This window comes from Punica granatum, chromosome 5 (genome assembly GCF_007655135.1).
Source record: "Punica granatum isolate Tunisia-2019 chromosome 5, ASM765513v2, whole genome shotgun sequence".
Classification (NCBI taxonomy): domain Eukaryota; kingdom Viridiplantae; phylum Streptophyta; class Magnoliopsida; order Myrtales; family Lythraceae; genus Punica; species Punica granatum.
Window position 1 is genome coordinate 28014963 of NC_045131.1, and position 19336 is coordinate 28034298.

General features: G+C 38.0%; 1 protein-coding gene across 1 annotated transcript; it reads left to right on the forward strand.

Moving 5' to 3' along the window:
* Window positions 1–13759: 13759 nt before the first annotated feature.
* Window positions 13760–17634, forward strand: LOC116208466 (G-type lectin S-receptor-like serine/threonine-protein kinase RKS1). Its single transcript, XM_031541934.1, has 8 exons — window positions 13760–14008; window positions 14146–15248; window positions 15373–15486; window positions 15603–15799; window positions 15882–16092; window positions 16574–16811; window positions 16889–17039; window positions 17126–17634. Exons 1-8 carry the CDS (start codon window positions 13809–13811, stop codon window positions 17429–17431), a joined length of 2520 nt encoding a protein of 839 aa, XP_031397794.1. The 5' UTR covers window positions 13760–13808; the 3' UTR covers window positions 17432–17634.
* Window positions 17635–19336: the final 1702 nt, after the last annotated feature.

Genomic DNA, 19336 nt, shown 5'->3' on the forward strand with positions numbered 1-19336 from the left:
TGATTAGGTTCTTCAGGCGTAATGTTATTGTGCAAGACATGATCAGCTATCCAACTGAGGCTAGGAATTCGGAGACCCATTTCATCCAATTCCTAGAATGGTTCAGACCACTTCAGGAATGGGAAACCATCTTTACTCAAGAAGTTAGAAGGGTGCAATCACTACCACAAATGGATAGACGTATCATTGTCCTGTTCCACCAGATGTGGTACGTTGGTCCAACAAGGCGAAAAAGCTCTCGAGCTCAAGCTCGAGTCCAAGGGGAACCTTCAGAGTTCCAACGGACCTATTTTTCAGAGGTCTAAAAGACTCTAGTCACAGATATCCTTGATGATGAAGACCAGTACAGAGAATTTTAGCGGATTATCTGTGAGAAGAATGGTGTAATCCCGCAGATCATATGGCCACCAGCCTGTATTCCTATGGAATGGAACTACCCAGAAGACTACCAGCGCATCAGGCCCATACTTGAGCAAGCTCTGAAGGAATACAACGAGGAACACCAAATTCCTCCTCCTAACTCTCAAGATCCATATTCTCCTAATCCAGAAGCACTCATGCAACTGGATAATCTCATGCAGATGGATCTTAATTCGCCTACGGAAGATCAAGGCCAGCCCAATTCGAGCTCTTAGCAGGTAGCCCAGGCTACTGATCAAGCAAGTCCAAGTTGAACAACAAACCTGCAAAATCCTGGCAACTGGCCTCAACCTGTCCTATCGACACAGTCACATGTTCATGAATGGTGGGATGATTATCTGACTCTTGAAGACAACAATTTGGCTCTGAAAAAGATAAAAGATAAGCAAAGGAAGATGGCCAACAAAATGATCATGGGTAGCGATTACAACAGCAACAACGACTCTTACGAAAGCGGAGACGATCCTACTACTTCAGCTTAGAATAAAGTAGCATTTTGTCGGCAGTCACTGTAGCAGTTACTGTAGCAAAGTCACTGTAGCATTTTGTCTTTTTTTGTCGGGGTAATTATTTTTCCCATAATTATAGGAAATTTCCGCTACTCCAAAACTTTCCCGTGTTTAATGTGTTTGTCTGCTTATAGTAAACCTCGCCTAAAAATTGTGGGTTTCTCCCTTGTAATCAGGGAGGTCAGATTGAGCAATAAAATACTCCTTTCGAAAAAGTCTCTCCATGGCTTTCTAAATCTCTTTATTTTGGGCAAGGGGCTCTTAGAGTTTGATGTAGTTCTTTAATACCAGGAGCTAACTCCGATTATACTCTGTGCTTGCCTCTCTTGAGGATCCTGCACACTAGAAATGATTGGAGTATGCTCTATGCTTGCCTCTTATGAAGATCCTGCACATCAGAAAGAATTATGTCACTCAGATATTCGATCTGAGGTAATTCTAGGGAATCAGTAGTATTGACGAATTAGGGTCTCTAGGGTTGGAACGGAGCACTGAGCCTGGGCGTGTTGCCGTGAGTAGACATTGAAGCCAGTGGCCGAAGGTGCATGGTTCTGACTTAATGCGTGGGTTAAATATCGGGCAAGATCCCATCTACTCAATGCTGATCTCGAACACCCGTCGACGAAGGCGGTGTGGATACTTGTAGAGGCGCCACAGTTGGGGCGCTCTAGTGACGATTTAGCAAATTCCAGGTATGTTATATTTACTCCTATTCTTCTAGTAGATCTAGGGGTTAATTTAACTAGTAGAAAATTTTGAATGTTTCCTCCTACCTTTCTGTAGGCCCGGTGAAACTAGCAATTAGTATCATAGCCTAATTAGTTAGAATTTGAGTAGATAGAAGCATGAAATATGATTTTATGCTTAGTACTTGTGTAACTATGCTTGGTATTTGCGGTGCATGACTGTAAGATACGGATTAGGTCCCAGTTGTTTTAGTATAATAGTTATACGTATGGACTACTTTCTAATGGTTACATGACAGTGTATGATGAGATCGATTAAATATTAATAAAATCCTTTTAAAAAAATTAAGTCCATGGCCTTTCATCGTGTAACGCTTGTCAAGACCAAGAGTGATAAGTGTGTGTACCTTGCCCTTGCAAGACGCCCTCATCTATCTTGGTAAGGCGTGGTGTTTATCGGTGGGTCAGACTTAACTGAGCAAACCTAATAGGATTAGGAGTTTAGATACAAGGAGTTGGGTATCGATCTACAAGATAGATCAGTATAAGGAGTTATTCACCCAACAAACCAAGAGTTGCATGTGATGCAATTGGGAAAGCGGATTCCCTAACTAAATAGCCAGTTCTTGGCGAATCAACCCTTACTAACTCAAAACTTGGTGAAATATGGATCTTGAATCACTATGAGAATGAGATTCTCCGAATCAGTGGTGAGGGTCATCGATTTGATAAAAAATAATGGGAACGATATTTAATAAAGTTCTCATTAAATATGGTTATGTCATAATACTTATTCTGCATATTTCTGTGGTAGTTTCCATGGCAATGAACACTACTGGTGCCTTCCGTTTGTGATTAGTCCTTGAGAAGGACAAACTGTCCGGGAACAATATCTTGGATTGGTACCGGAATTTGAGAATTGTTCTCAAATAGGAGAAACAGTTATATGTCTTAGAGCAACCTCTTCCTGTGTCACTGCCTAATAATGACACCCGAGCTGAGAGAGATGATTACAAGAAGCATCAGGAAGATGCCGTGAATTTCGGATGTCTCATGTTGCCACCATGGATCTAGAATTGCAGAAATAGCACAAGAACATGGGGGCGTACAATATGATCATACTTCTCAGGCAGCTCTATTAAGAGCAGGCAGGACATGAGAGGTTCAATGTATCGAAAGCTCTTTTTAAGGCAAGGTTAACTGAGAACAATCCTGTAGGTCCTCATGTACTCAAGGTGGTTGGGTCTGTGGAGACACTGGAATGACTAGAGTTTCCTCTGGGTCAAGAGTTGGCCACATACTTAATCTTGCAGTTGCTGCTTGGCAGTTATAGTCAATTCATCATGAACTATAATCTGAGCGAGTACAACAAACCATTGCCTGAGTTGTTTAGTATGTTGAGAACAGTTGAGTAGAATACCAGCACCTGGACGTCTTTTCTAATGGTTCGGCGGACCAAGAAAAGGGGCAAGGGCAAGAAGGCTAGGGCGCATCCAAGTGTGACTTGGGTGCATTGAAACCCAAAGCCAAAGTGGCAAAGGATGATTGATACTTCCACTGTAACAACACTGGCCACTGGAGGCGGAATTGTGACATATGCTTGGAGGAGTTGAGGAAGAAGAAGGAAAGTGAGGCTTCCACTTCATGTATCCATGTTATAGAGATTATTATATCTACTGCTTTTACATCTTGAGTATTAGATATCGAGTGTAGTGCTCACATTTGTAGAAATGGGCAGGACTTAAGGAACAATAGATCGTTGGTAAAGGGTGATGTGGACCTAAAAGTTGAAAATCGAGCAAAGGTTGCTGCATTAGTTGTAGGGACTAACCTGCCTTTGCCTACTAGGCTTGTACAAGATATTGACGCCCAACACACAATCCTCACGACCCAAAACATTAGGTCAGCCAAAGTCAAGGCTTTCTCGACCCGAATTGGGTCGGCCAAGGTTAGCTTTGCGTGACCCAAAAAATTGGGTCAGCTCTAACCATTGATTTGTCAACCCAAATTGGGTTGGACTAGCTCCCCCTTGGGCGACCCAAAAGTTTGGGTCATCTCAAACATTGTATGGGCCGACCATCACTTTAACCGACCCATCATTTTAAGTTGCCTTGGTCGAGTCTATGGCGACCCATCACAAATGGGTCGTCGTGTCTAAAACAACTGTATTCTAGGTGACCCTTTTGAATGGGCTGAGAGATGGGTTAGAAGACCTTGGGCAACCCAAAAATAGGTCCCCCGAGGTCCTTTCATGGGTCGCCCCAAGACCCTTCTCTTGTGGTGTATGTCTACGGTTGTGTTCATGCTGGAGAACGACAATAGGCTTCCTTCTCTTGAGCAGCCCGCTTTTGCTTTCAAGAGGACAGGGGGCATAGCTGACACCTCCTCTTATGGTGAAAAGACCAACTCAGTAAATGTAAGGTCCTTTACTGTTGTCGAAGCTCGTTGAGTGCGATTTTATACTAGGATTGTTATATCAATTACTGTATTAGAAATATAGATGGACTTAAATAAGAAGAGTATGGAAGGTATATATATATAGTTCTATTTCTTGATCATAATGTAGGTTTATGGGTCTAATACTATATATATAGTTTTTAAAATAATAGAGAATAATAAAATATAATTTTTAATAATATGATAAGGTAAAAAATTTACGCAGTAATTTATGTCATATGGGACAAGTATTTGCTGTCGTTCAACAAAGTGTTTCAAATGCTTACTTATTGCAGTTGTAACTTTGGAGTGACTCTTTTAAGGTAAGAGCTGAAATTCTAGAGAAATTCTTTGGCAATCTTCTTCCACCACAATGCATGAGGAAGAACCAAAAGCATTGCGCCGCCCACAAATCAATATATTTAGTGATATGCAAATATGGCGTCATAAAGTTATATAGTGGAATAATTTTATTGGTTATTTCTTACTAGGTCATTGTAAGATGAATGACTATTTAAGGTTGGCTTTAAGTGACTCCAACTAATACCGCTTATGGTAAGTTCTGCTAATATGTTTGAATGATTAAAGGGGGGAAATGCCGTTTCAGCTAACAATTACAGATCACTAAGAAGATTAGATTATGATCCATATATTTGAATGCAGGGGAAATGGAAGGAAGACAGCAATTTTAAGTATAATAATGGGTGATTCCTGCCAACCCAAGAACTGGACTTTGATGGACAAGGTATCACCCAATTTCCTCATAACCAGAAGATAATAAATTCAAGCAAAAGGGTGTAGCTCGTCTAATAATCTAATTAAAGATTTTAGGTTTGGTTCTCATTGTGATCTTGTGAGACTGTCCATATCTCTCTATGAGATTTTCTATTTCGTTATCTCTCTATGAGATTTCCTATTTCCTTATACAAGATCCATGCGTTTTCTTTGTAACAAGAAAAAAAATAGTAAAATGCAGTTTGCCTCTCAACTTTTGGGGTTAGTTGCATAGTACCTCTTAGCCTTTGAAAATTTGCACTATATCCCCTGACCTATGTAAAAATAGAGACGGAGCACCCTTTATCTAATTTCCGGCAACTTTTCCGGTGAAACTAGGTCACATGTATATCATGTGACTTTTTAAAGGGTAAAAAATGTCTAGTAAATTATTCAACTGAAATAAAAATAAAAAGAAAAGAAGAAGTGAAAAAGGACACCAAGACACGACCTCACCGAAGGAATAACAGTACATGCAAAATCAAGCAACCCACCTCCACTGTCCCACGATGCTTTCCTACGGTCAATCCTCCATTTGGGTCAGCCTCACCTCCATCTCCCCTCGATGATCGCTGCAACCTCGGCCTCCACCTCTCGGAGATCCACCTCCACCTACCTGGTGAATAAAGCAGTAGTTGGCAACGAGTTGGAAATTGAGAAGGAAACCATGAAATGTTGATTCGAAATCGACGGAATGAACAATTTCAATGAGATTTCAAGTTCTCTTCTCCTCAACCATTCCAAAGCTGAGCAGAGTCCGTGTTGCCGACGATTGCTCTGGTGAAAGGCAACATCACTAAGTTGTCCATGGATGGATACTCCAATGCAATCTTCTGCACTCTTGCTTCTCTCTATTACTTTGGGTGAAGTTTGAGCTCGTTGGAAAATGCTACAAATTGAAATTGCAATGAATCATTCACTAGATTGTTTTTTTTTTTCTTGGACAAATGCTTTTCATGTTTCTGCAGTACCCTTAGCTTCAAAGAACAAGGTCTGCTCTGTCGATGGAGTTGTATCAGCCATGTGATAATTGTAAAAAGAACGCAAAATTAAATTTTTCCTCGAACAAATAGATTGTTTCTTTGGGATTGCTCGGATGCATTCTATCGTTGTTTGTGAAACCAATAATCACAATCTAATTTTGCTTTGTGTTTATTTAGTTTTATATTCAATTCAATCAATTGCTGTGGACTTTTTTACCCTTTAAAAAGATCACATGATATATTGATTTCTGCTGGGAAAGTGGCTGGAAGTTGGACAGAGGATGCACTATGCTTATTTTAACATAGGTTGGGGATATAGTGCAACTTTTCAAAGGCTGAGGGGCACTATGCAACTAAACTCAAAGGTTGGGGGGCAAAGTACATTTTACTCTAGAAAATAAATAGAGAATAACTTCCTTGGTTAGCCACCAGGACTACTGGTTTATTAGGGCTAATCATAGAATTTCAATTCCAAATATCCTGATTTTCCTCGAGTACCATTATTTATCAGCTTGACATTTTAAGTGAAAATGAGATCGAGCCCGTTTAAGCCCAATAAAGAATCAATAGAAAAAAGGTCAATTATTATAAGAAAGAATTTCTTTTTTCCAAAATGGCATTTATTTTTACCTGCACGAATAACCTCGCTTATCGGTTAAAGGACCAACTCTTTAAACGACATGTCCCTTACTATTATCGAAGCTTGTTGAGTGCAATATTCTACTAGGATTTGTACATATAACAAATGTGTTAGCTTGGGGCCCATAAGAAGAATATTCAATGTATAACAAACTAATCAAGTTTTGACTCCCATGGTAATTCTATTGCAGTGGCTGCTGATTATGTTTGTCGATTACTTCCCAACAATGGGCAAGAAGCTAGGGACAGAAGAGGTCGTGCAGAAGCCTGGCAAAGGACTCTTCCTGCCGATGAACTAGGACAAGGACGCAATCATGTTCGAGAGCATGATAAGGAACATGACCCCTTTTTTGCCACCTGACCCCGTTTCCACTATGGCGAACGAGTGGGAAGTTTTCAGGTCGATGCTGGGGGAAGGCAAATCGGGCAGAGGGGAGACGGATTTTTGTATTCTTATGTTTCGAGTTGATGATAGGTTGGGGATGGATTGTTGGAAGAAGCAGATTTTCTTGACGATGTCCAACCTCCTAAGTCTACTACATCATTTAGCCATAATCCCTTTCTTCTTTCCCCTAATGGAATTAATTCTGACATCGGTTCATGAATATATGCATCCTGCAATGTTTCTTCTACCCAAAATCCATCAATTCACTTTGTTTCCTACTGTGCCGAAGATGAACACAACAATAACTGTATCCGGAAAATCTTCCGTGACTATGAATGTTCTCGAACCACAAATATTATGTACGTAACAGTGGAAGCGTAATATTGAACCCCTGCTCCTGAGTCACAAAAGATTATCTGCTTTGCCAAATTTGTTCCCCTAATGGCCGCCTGTCATCTTCAGACAACTTGACAACTGACTTCTCAACAATTAGATATTAATTGTGTTTGTCTGGACTTAAAATTTCAGAACTTAATTTATTAAGTGCTGAAATGTTAAGTACTTAGTTGATGTTTAATAGAATAAGTCAATCTTGTTTGATTGTAAATTGGTGATTATTTTTAGGTCATTTTATATTATCTGTCATTAATGCCCCAGAACTTTTGCATTTCAACATTTGACCCCAAATGGATAAATCATATATATATAGAAAGAAAACTGATTTGAAGCAATCAGAGAAGGAGGGGGTGCTGGTGGCGCTATCACCGGCCACCACCTCCACAGAGGAGGCTGCCGATCGAAAGAGAGGGGGTGGGGAATCGGAGCACTGGTGACCCCTCTGTGGAGGTTCCTGGCTGAAGACAATGCCACCAGCGCCCAATCCCGTCAATCACTTCTCCTGCTCTCCCAGCAATCGCGTCAATCCTGACACCGCTGCAAATAAGGAAAAAAAATAGTGCCTCTCTAAGCGAATAAACCATTAATTGCTTAATCAGAAAGCAGCTCTCCACCTACTTATTAGTCATATAGAACCCTTTTTACTCAAGTCCAATAAATCAACTGAGCGAATTTTGTCGCGTGTCATAATTTCTCCACTTTCCTTCTCTTTTTCGTTTCCATCTGACTGTTGACTTGTTGACTTGTCTCGAATGAATATCTGTTTTCTCTGACAAATTAAAGTCATGTGCTTCGGAACGAATCACCACCGCAAAATACATATTTGCTATTAATGTCCATCAACTTTGATGACATTACATGAACGCATTAAATTGGCCAAGAAATTAATTCTGAGGCGAAACAGTTGAGTTAACAATTCAGTTGACTGGAGCATGCCTTGCATATGTAGATGCGTTGACGTCAACGTCTTATCTTTAATGCAAAAACACAGGCGGCTCCAAGAACCGTCAAATGCCATTCAAAAGGGATTCTTTGCATTTCTTGAAAGAAATTTTGTTAAAAATATAACGGACCTGTTAAACGGGTTGAATTCACATGCGATTCTCGTGCTCTTGAACAATCTGATAAAGGGAAAGATTGGGGTGGTGGCCCGATTTCCCTCTCCGCCGCTTAAGTCAACTAGGGTTCTTATGAGAGCAAATAGTGCATCAACTGATGTTGTAAGGGAGCTACAGAAATTGACATATCGTAATTTCGTTGTACAGTTTGAGAGATATAGCTCAGCAAAGTTTTTACCTTGCGTGATGATCTAGCTCTTTTCTTCGCTTTTGACTCGAAACTTGCTTCTAAGCCATAGTCCTATATATGAGCTTTCCGTAGCACCTAAGAACTCGCAAAATGGTGACCCGAGCGATGAGAGTAGCTGGCTGAAAGTTGGCCCGATGAAATTGAATTCTTCAACTCAGCCAATATATGGGGGCCACCTACTGCCACATATCAGATTTTCCATCCAAAATGGATGAAATGATGATGGCGGGATAGATTTGAGACGTTAATTTAAAAGGTGGGATGTCTCGTGTTATTTTCATAGACTGAGATAAAATTGAAAAAACAAGTAAAGGTTGAGAAACATCAAACAATTTACCCTTATTTTTATTTTGGTCGAAAGCTCATTGTTGTTGTCCCATTAGTGTATTCTATATATATAAGCCGACCAAAGTTGGCCAAACTTGGATAAATCAATTGGATATGAGGATAAGACAGCATTTAATTCATATATCGGATGGTTGCTGTAACTACAATATTGTACATTGGAGCGTACCTCGTCCTAGCAACTTGCTGAATTTATATCAATATAACTGCCGAGGTATCCTCGACTATAAGGGGCACGTTGTGATGTAATTATAGTCTAAAACGTATCCTTTTCTATTGACAAAACGAAAAATGCATTTTGTTTAGGGGCTCGAGTATATTTATAATTTAACATAAACATATCGATACAATTGTAGTATATCCAAAAAAGAGGGCCCAATATGAAACGATGAGATCCCGAGTTCAGTTTTATTACTTACCGGATGAGTGAATTATTTAATAATATTTAATAACGACTTTTCAATTTTATTTATCCACCTTAGTAAATGTTTAGATGTATTTCATGATGCAAACTTTTACCATTACTTTTAATGACGGTCATTCGAACTCGTTGTTCATTAGATGAACACTGTTATTACAGCTCTATTGTGGATTTGACTATATAGTATACAGAGGGTTTAAAGTACAGTTTGGAATAGGGACGGGCCAAGATTTTGAAAACAATATGTCATATTTCACAATTGTAGTAAGCTGCAATTGCAAGCAAGATCTTGATGGAGTCAATCATAGCCGCCAAGGGAAAAGTTTCATCATAGTCTTCACCATGAGCTTGCCTGAAACCTTTTAACTACCAATAGGCCCGTATGGGTAATGACAATGCCGTCCATGACGGTTTTTTTTTTCTTGAAAACCCATTACACTCGACGGGTTTTAACCCTTCAGGTGGATCACCAAGTCCATAATTGGTTAGCATACATGGACTCCATCTCAAATCTCATGGCCCTAGCCATATCTCGAAGTTTGGGCCTATCACGGCTTCCGCATAGGTCGTAGGCTCATTATTGTCTGCGAGCAATATGTCATTCTCTTGAATCACGAGAAATCATTATCTCTCATGCTCACAAGGTATCCTACCTAACCTATGGAGCTCCTGTGTGACTTGAGCAATCGTTTGCTCTGCAACACATTGCAGAATATGCTCATCAACTGCTTCCATCGACTGATCACTGTTACTCTGTGATTGAACTTCTCCAAGTTCAATTATGCTCCTAGTAGTTCCTCTGTAAATAATCTCTTCTAAGGGACATAGCTGCATGAGCGACATTTGCCCTCGGTGGAATTATAAAATAATATCATCTAATCTCCTTATGATATCCTAGAGTAACACTTATTCATACAGACACATTGGGACATTCCCAAACTATAACTCATATGGTGTCTTTTGAACTGATTTGGACGGAGCAAGGTTCAATATGAGAGCAACTATCTATATAGCAAATCCATAGAAGGAATCGGTTAAGTTCATTAAAGCATTAGGCAAAGATAGGGTTCATTTCTACTGGGCAAGTTGGACGTTCATGACATTCACACTCCAACTCAAGGTGGAATATTGAGGAGTCAAGTTCTAAAACAATCAATTCTTGCTGCAGTCTGTGCTTGTGATCAATTCTGTTGTATACTTTCACTCTTTGAGGATTTTATTTCCTGTAATTCTTATTTTCCTTCTTGATCACATTTGTATATAATGTAATGATATATATGAGAATCAATGTGAGAGAATAGAGTATTTTTTGCGTATCCAGCTTCTGAGAGGACTATGTTGATAGCAAAAATTTTTGAAGGACCAAATTGAATTTTTTTTCTTTAACAAATTCATGTAATATGATTAAGAATTTTGAGCTGCTACACCCGATAAATTATAAAAATGTAAATTTTAACTTACGATTACCCAAGGTATAATTGAATCTTTTAATTAATAAGAAATTGTAATATAGTTGTTAAATAACCCGAAATCGAGTGCGTATAATATTTAAACATGAATATTGCAGTTGAATCATCTTATTTGATTAAATAATTATATTGTTTATTATTTAGATATTATTGAAGATTTTGATATTTTTAGGAAGTGGTTGACCGAATATTTTCTTCCCGTTTGTTTCATACTTTGTTTTGTATACCATTCCACCACAGAGCATCCGCCTTGTTTTAAATTGCTATACAAAAAGAAAACGATATTTGGATATATGGATAAATAAATCTGTTTTTATAGAAAAACAATTATTGAGTAAAATTTAATAAATATATATTTCATATTAAATAAAATAGTTAGTTGTAAAATTATTATTGCATTATTTATAATTACTGTAATTTTATTGAAAATTATTAGTTATATTAAATGTTAAAATTAATTATCTAAAAATAATAATAATTATTATTATTATTTAAATATTGTCCTTACAACATGTAAAGAATTAAAAATGATCATAGATATATGATGATAATGAATTTGTGCAATGCATGAGATAAAAAATTAATAAAAACTAAAACGAGATTTATTTAGGAGATAGGAGAGAGAGGTTGAGGACGGGAATGGGATTGACTGCTAAGGGAGAGAAGAAAGGGAGGAGAGAGAGAGAGCAGGGGGAACAATCCGAAAATTTGATAAAAATCATTATTTTTTTTCATAATGGCCAATGGGGCTAAAATTAATTGGATTCGTTGACATGATAGATTTGAAACAAAATTTGAAGCTCATATGACGCATTAGGAAAAAAGAAAGGATAATAATTTATGATTTTTTTGAATACTTTACCCTTTCTTTTTGTTGGGATTTTTCCCTCTTTCTTATATATACTTATATATCTACATTAAAGCCAAAATAATTCCGTTTAGTCTCACTTTTAGTTTCAAATACACATACTATATATTTACCATTAATAGAGATCATTGAAAAAAGATTTAAATCTAAAAAAGAAAAAAAAACCCACTGTCCAATTTGTAATCTTTATTTTTTGGTGACTTTGACTATTTTTTCTTCAACGAGAAAAAATCCGTTATATTTTTAACATCAACTTTCCCTAATATGTTCTGTATTATATCGGAAATCTAAAAAATATAAATTATGAAAACTAAACTATGTTTAGAGAAAAATTAATGTACGTGGAATGAATTATGAAGCATGGGCGCTGATACAAAAAGAATATCTTTTTTATGCAATTCTTTTACTAAATTAGAACCCTTTCTTTATAATAGTATAACTGCTTTTCTTAATTTTTTTTCCGAAACGTGTTCTTTACTCATTGATAACTAGATGAATACCCCTGCATTGCATGGGAACTAACAAATAAACGTTTTAACAATTTTCAGTCCTACTTTTCTGACACGGTAAATGTTCCTTCCTCTTCAGTCATATTAATGTATGTTTCTCCTATTTTTTCCTGGGTTTTAGTTTCATTTATTGTTATTTTATATTTTGTTAAATATAGTTAATTACTTCGCCAGATTCGATGTGAGTGATTTGTTCTAATTTATTTGTTTTAACTGAGAAATAAATCTTTTAATTATTTTTTCACTTTCACTTTTTTGTTTTTTTAAATTCATGTATTTGATATACTCATTTAACTTCATCTTTTACCTCATTTTACTTTGTATATATTTTCACTGAAGAAAAATATTATATATAAAGAGTTCAATATCAATTAGGTAATTAAGTAGTCGGATTTTCGCTTAAATTCAGTTTTGTTACCCTTTGTATATGATACCATTTAATCTGATTTTTGATTTTTTTATGGCATTGATTTTTCAACTATTGACATACATAAGTAGAATATATATCCTCACATAAATATCTCTCAACTACATATATTCTTATATTCATAAATAAAATACAATTAAGTAGATGAGTTTTTACCTCATATAGCTCATGGTTTAACCATTTTTTCAAATCTATGTTATGCTTTTAAAATTGTCAAATATATCTCATGGTTTATATTTTCCTCAAAATCTATCATGGCGTTATATGTTCTGTTAATGAAACGTTAGTAGGCTCCAAATCTATCCAATGGTTTTAATTTTTTCTCAAATCTATCCTATTATTTTAATTTTTTTCTCAAATCTATCCCATAGTTTTAATTTTTTTCTCAAATCTATCATGAATAAAAAAAAAGGCCACAGTAACAAGACCGTTAAACGTTGACAGAGATATAACGACAGGATAGATTTGGAGAAAAATATAAACCATGGGATATATTTGACACTTTTTAAAGTATATAATAGATTTGAAAAATCGGTTAAACCATGGGATATATGGGGTAAAAACCCCTTAAATAGAAGATACATACCTATATAAACATCTCTCAACTATATATATTCATGGCAAATTCAATGGGAAGTAAAGGTCATGCTTACCTATGCTCATGTTGCGCTTCAGATTATAATTCTCCTCTAAATGATCGACACACTATGTGTAAGATTAATTATCCATGCCATTCATGCTATATATGTAACTCGCGCTATTACTGGGGATATATTGATTCATATTAAAACCCAAAAACTGTATATATGCACGTGGATATATAGACTTTATAAATGCACACGTATATAAATTGAAGTAGCAACTTATTGTATGGAAATTCTGAGATAGTTTCTTTGTGATTTATATTAACGTTCCTTTACTCGGACTCTCATAATATTTAGATTCCATGCATATGTGTATATCCGTTCCTGAGAAGGTTCTGTGTAGAATTTTCTACTTAGTCCCATCCATTTCCCTAATTACTCCGTTTCTGTCCTACGCAAACGTAAGATAAGGGTTTGGAATAGCCAGTCGGCTTGTAAGCGTCCATCAATGCGGTCACCTACCTACATTTATTAGTGCATGTCACGGTCCTCGTCAGACTTCTTAGGCTGCCCGAATACGTTGGGATCATTAGATCGACACTTATTCTTATAAGGCTTGGCCAGAGCTCGTTAAATTGCTGCAATAATCATGGATGCATCCACACTAACAAAGCTCTTCTCCCTTCACACTTTGCTTCTGCTTCTCCACCAATCCCACTGCAAAACTTTAACCGCAATCACTCCGAGCCTTCCCATGCATGATGGCGACTTTTTGATCTCTGAGAACAAAAACTTCGTGCTTGGATTCTTCAGCCCCGGGAACTCTCAGAACCGCTTCATCGGGACTTGGTTGGTACCATCCATAGATATATAATTTTTTTTCCCTGATAATAAGGAAAGATCAGTTTTCACACTTGTCTATTAATCGTATCCATTATTGCTCACACACTTCAATCAGAGATTTGTACTGCTTTTGATTTCAACAGGTACAAGGTTAGTAACCAGACAGTTTTCTGGGTCGCTAACAGAGACAGACCAATCAATGATACCTCTGGGGTTCTCTCGATCAACTCCCAAGGAGACCTTGTTCTCCATTGTGGCAGCAATAGTAGCTCACCCCTTTGGTGGTCGAATATGTCGAGAACAATTTCAGACAATAACTTCAACACTGCTCAGCTTCAAGACACAGGCAACTTCATCCTGCGCCAAAGGCTCAGCAACCGTGTCGCGTGGCAGAGTTTTGATCATCCAACAGATACCCTGATGCCTTTCCTGAAACTTGGGCTGAACCGGAGAACTGGCCTGGATCGGGCCCTGATTTCCTGGCGGTCCAAGGATGACCCTAGACCGGGGAATTTCACTCTCAGGATTGACCAGACCGGTTACCCACAACAGTTCCTTTACAGTAATGGGGCTCCACGCTGGCGGGGAGGGCCGTGGACGGGCCAGCGCTGGAGCGGTGTGCCCCAAATGCCCAACAGCTCGATCTTCAATGACACCTATGTCAATAACCAGGAAGAGGTCTCATATCTCCTTGGTTTAAGAAACCCGTCGATCATAGCAAGGGTGGTGGTGGACCCCATGGGCTTTTTTAAGGCACAAGCCTACTATGGCCAGTGGAGCGACTTCTGGGGCGCCCCAAATCCCTCGGAGCAGTGCGACAATTACAAGTTCTGCGGGCCTAACAGCAATTGCAACTCCTCGGCCCAAGTCATATGCAATTGCCTCCCTGGCTTTGAGCCCCATTCACTGGGAGATTGGAACCTCAGAAAGTGGTCTGGTGGATGCATAAGGTCCCCTGGCGCCTCCACATGTCGGAGCGGGGAAGGATTTGTCAAGATGGCCCTTGTGAAGGTCCCGGACACTTCCCAAGCGTATGTTAACATGAGCCTGAGCCTCAAAGAATGCAAACAGGAGTGCCTAAAGAACTGTTCCTGTACGGCCTACACAAGCGCTGATGAAAGAAATGGGGGCAAGGGGTGCTTGCAATGGTACGACGATCTGCTGGATATAATGACGTTTTCTGATATTGGACAGGATTTATATATACGGGTTGATGCAGCCACTTTAGGTACTTATGAACTAACAGGTACTCAAACTTTCTTGTCCTTTCATTTTATTAATAGCTTGCGATCTTCCTGCAAGAATCTTAAAAGACGTACATTATCAATCCATTTACCTTTAATGATACAATCAATATTGCATATGGCCAGCTCATTCGACAGAGAAGAAAGGATCTCCTGGGAAGTGGTTAATAGGGCTAACCGTATCAGCTGGTATGATTCTGGTGCTGCTGATCATCTTGTTTATAATGAAGAAAAGGCACCGTAAGTGAATTGGATTCTTCACTTCCCTACGTGAAAATTTTCCGACACTGATAAACTAACCGCATTCAGACATTGTTTTATTCTGTTCACAAGATTTAACTGTGTTTTAAAATCAGGGAGAGCAAGGCCTTCTGCTACCCCAAGTGCTGCACATCTTGAGAATGATGAACCTGGGAATATGCATCAGGACCTCGAATATGACAGGAGAACCTCAGATTTGCCATTGTTTGATCTAAGCACCATAGCCACTGCCACAAATAATTTTTCTTTCATCAATAAGCTTGGCCGAGGTGGATTCGGTTCTGTCTATAAGGTATTTCCATTCGTAAAATTCGAAATGTCCTGCCACTTTCCTTTTTTCCCTGATAGAAGGCTGAGAAAAATTTATTTTTCAGGGAGTACTAGAAAATGGAAAGGAAATAGCGGTTAAGAGATTGTCGAAATCTTCGGGGCAAGGAATCGAAGAGTTTAAGAATGAGGTCACGTTGATTGCCAGGCTGCAGCACAGGAATCTTGTGAAGATACTAGGCTGCTGTATCGAAGAAGACGAGAAAATGTTGATTTATGAATACCTGCCAAATAAAAGTTTGGACTCATTTCTTTTCGGTAAATCATCTTCCTAGCTATTTATTTTTGGATACAATAGGAGATGATTATAGCAAGGGACCTAAAAAATTGCCATTTTCTTAAAGTGAGTTCTAAAAGTTTCTTTTCGAAAATGAGTCCTAAAAATTTGCAAATTGAGATACGTATGGTCATTCCATATCCGATTGTTGGGATCAATCCATCAAATATCGTCTACATGCAGTTTGGTTGGTGTCGGGGTAGGCCGGATGGGGTCTCACTCTCCTGGCAACTATCCATCTCCTCTAGCAGGACCGTAGCAGTCATTCAAGGAATGGATTGTCTTCTCACTAAGAAAACATTTAATAGACTCATTTTTGCAAAATGAAACTTTTAGGACTCACATTAAAGGGGGGTTTGGGGGAAGGCATACCTTTCGGACCATTCTTGAAATCATCCTCGATTATATATATGTGTGTATTTTTCTAATATAATTGGAGGGCACTTTTTGGTCGATCTATAGATGACAAGAAGAGGCTTTTGCTGGATTGGAGAAAACGTTTTGAGATTGCTGGTGGAATAGCTCGAGGGATCTTGTACTTACACCAAGACTCAAGGTTCCGGATCATCCATCGGGATCTGAAAACGAGCAACATGTTGCTTGATTCTTCAATGAACCCAAAAATCTCCGATTTTGGCATGGCTAGGATATGCGGAGGGGACCAGATCGAAGGAAATACTAGACGAGTTGTAGGGACATAGTAAGTATCTTTCACAAGTTAACAAGAAGAATATTATAACCACTCCTATATATAAACTATTCATTGTGCTGCCACAGCGGTTACATGTCACCAGAGTACGCGATGGAGGGGTTGTTTTCAATAAAATCTGATGTGTACAGTTTTGGAGTCGTGCTGTTGGAGATCATTTCTGGGAAAAGAAACAGCAGCTTTAATCTGGAGAATCCGTCTTGCAACCTAGTTGGCCTTGTAAGGGAGCCATAGGACCGAATCACTGATCAATTGTCGCTCCTTAAATTCCATGCTAGATCACTAAAAGATTCACATTGTTACAGGTTTGGGAGTTGTGGAAAAAGGGATCATCCTTGGACATTGTCGACCCATCAATGGGAAATATGTATCCTGATTGCGAGGTCCTGAGATGCATCCAAATCGGGTTGCTCTGCGTGCAAGAATGTCCCATGGATAGGCCGACCATGTCAGTAGTTGTTCACATGTTAGGAACCAATGTGACGCTTCCTTCCCCAAAGCAGCCGGCTTTCGCTTTCAAGAGGATTCAGGGAAGAACCGACATCTCTTCCTCTGGTGAAAGGCCGAACTCGGTAAACGAAATGTCCCTTTCTATTGTCGAACCCCGTTAAACGCAATGTTCTAGAAATGGTTTATTAAGCAAATGGAACTAGAATCTCTTTTAGAGAGAAATTCAAGGGATATTGTATAAAGATATCGAAGAATATCCAATATTTATGATATTTTATAAACTCTGATATCTTCCAGATTTATTGTATTTCGTCTGCTATAAATAAGAGCACCTCCATTATGTGTGTAAGCCAATTCAATCTATTCTAGAAATTCTTCATGGTATTAGAGGAGAAGATCTTAGCATAGTTGTGACCTTCCGTTGCTAGGAGCGTCGACACGTTCGGCTTGATCTGACACTCCTGGCAACCCCAATTCCGGTATAGTTCTTGAAATTCTTGCCTGGCAAATCCAGTTTCGCCTTCATGCAGCCCTCCTACTCTGCTGCTGTTGTTCCACTTCATGCAGCCCCTCTGCTTTCTTTCCCTGCTAAACTGCTGCTTTCACGTCTTTATTAAAAATTATTTGGTTGTATAAGGATTTGAACTCATGACCTCTTACTTTTTATACTAGTATAAAACTAACCAAACAACCACTACTTTCTTGTTCTTTTAAGTACTTATTAAAATTTAATATTTATTTTGAAGTAAGAAATATTAAATATATTTATATTTTCTTACACTATTCTCATATATCTTTGAAATCATCATACTTCTATCTCAATTATCATAATTTTTTTAATAATATGAATATTTATTTTATTTTAATTAAACATGCGGTCCGACCCATCGAACCCCCGGTTGGACCCATAAACCCATGAACCCATACCCCTTCCAGTTCATCATCCGGTCCGGTTCTGATAACACTAGTTTACACCCATTTTCTGTAATTATTGAAGATCGGCGAGCTGAGACGTGTGTTCGATGATTGCGATAATTTTTTCGAGCTTTTGGGATGTGTTGATTCGGATTTGAAGAGATAGGCCGTAAATGTCATTATGCGAGCTTAATCGGATTGGGGTCCAAATAGTAGAATAAGGCCCAAAACTTTCGTGGAATTAGGCCCAATTGAAGAGAGTCCAACAATGAGTAGCTTAATCAGGAGCAATATATACATATATATGTGCTTGGACGTGCACATTCAATAGACGCAGTGGAAGATTTATTTTTTATGGTAGCCGATACTCTTGTGGTGCAAGCACGCGATATTCTCGTATTGTCTCGCGTTGTGTTTGATTTTAGGAAGTCGAATGAGTTGAATATTCTTCATATTTTATTTGATATCTTATGTACCATTTGGTTATAAAAATTTTTTTAACTCTACTCCGCTTAATTTCACAATTATTACTTTTCCTGTTTTCTTTAATTTTTTTAAGAATTCAATTCAATTTTTAATACTAATTTCTCTAAACTATTCATTATTTTTTCCACAATTCAACAATACAATCATTACTTTCTCTCAACTATTCATTACTTTTTTACATTTTTTTTATAATTCAACTACACGATCATTACAAACTAATTAAAATCAAAATTTAATTCTACTCAACTCTAAAACCAAACACAATATATTTTGGTAATTTAGGTAAGCTAGATAGTCCATTTCCTAATCGAATAATATTCTGATATCATATTTTATAGGCTTATCTAATTTAGATATATTTTCTAAAAATTAATATAAATGCCTATAAATACGTTATTGAGAGTTCATTGTAATCTCCTTTTGACACAATTATCAATCGCACTACATTTTTCTATCTTTCTTTTCTTCGCACATTTGCTTTCTCACAATTTACTTTCTCAATTTATTTTCTTGCATTAGTATAATTCAATTTTCGATTGGCGCTAGCCATCGAGCCAATCGGCTTTAATAAGCTGATTTGTCTTCGAGTCTTTCCAAGTCAGAGGCTTGGATTTTCCTCGACAAGTCTTGCCGAAGCTTCATTGAGGTACGTGGGTTCACTTGAT

What these genes read in the sequence shown, in the direction of transcription:
- LOC116208466 (XM_031541934.1), top strand. Translation starts at nt 13,809, where the DNA reads ATGGATGCATCCACACTAACAAAGCTCTTCTCCCTTCACACTTTGCTT. An exon ending in GATTCGGTTCTGTCTATAAG is followed by an intron (nt 15,800 to 15,881) that starts GTATTTCCATTC and finishes TTTATTTTTCAG; the next exon opens with GGAGTACTAGAAAATGGAAA. An exon ending in AGACGAGTTGTAGGGACATA is followed by an intron (nt 16,812 to 16,888) that starts GTAAGTATCTTT and finishes GTGCTGCCACAG; the next exon opens with CGGTTACATGTCACCAGAGT.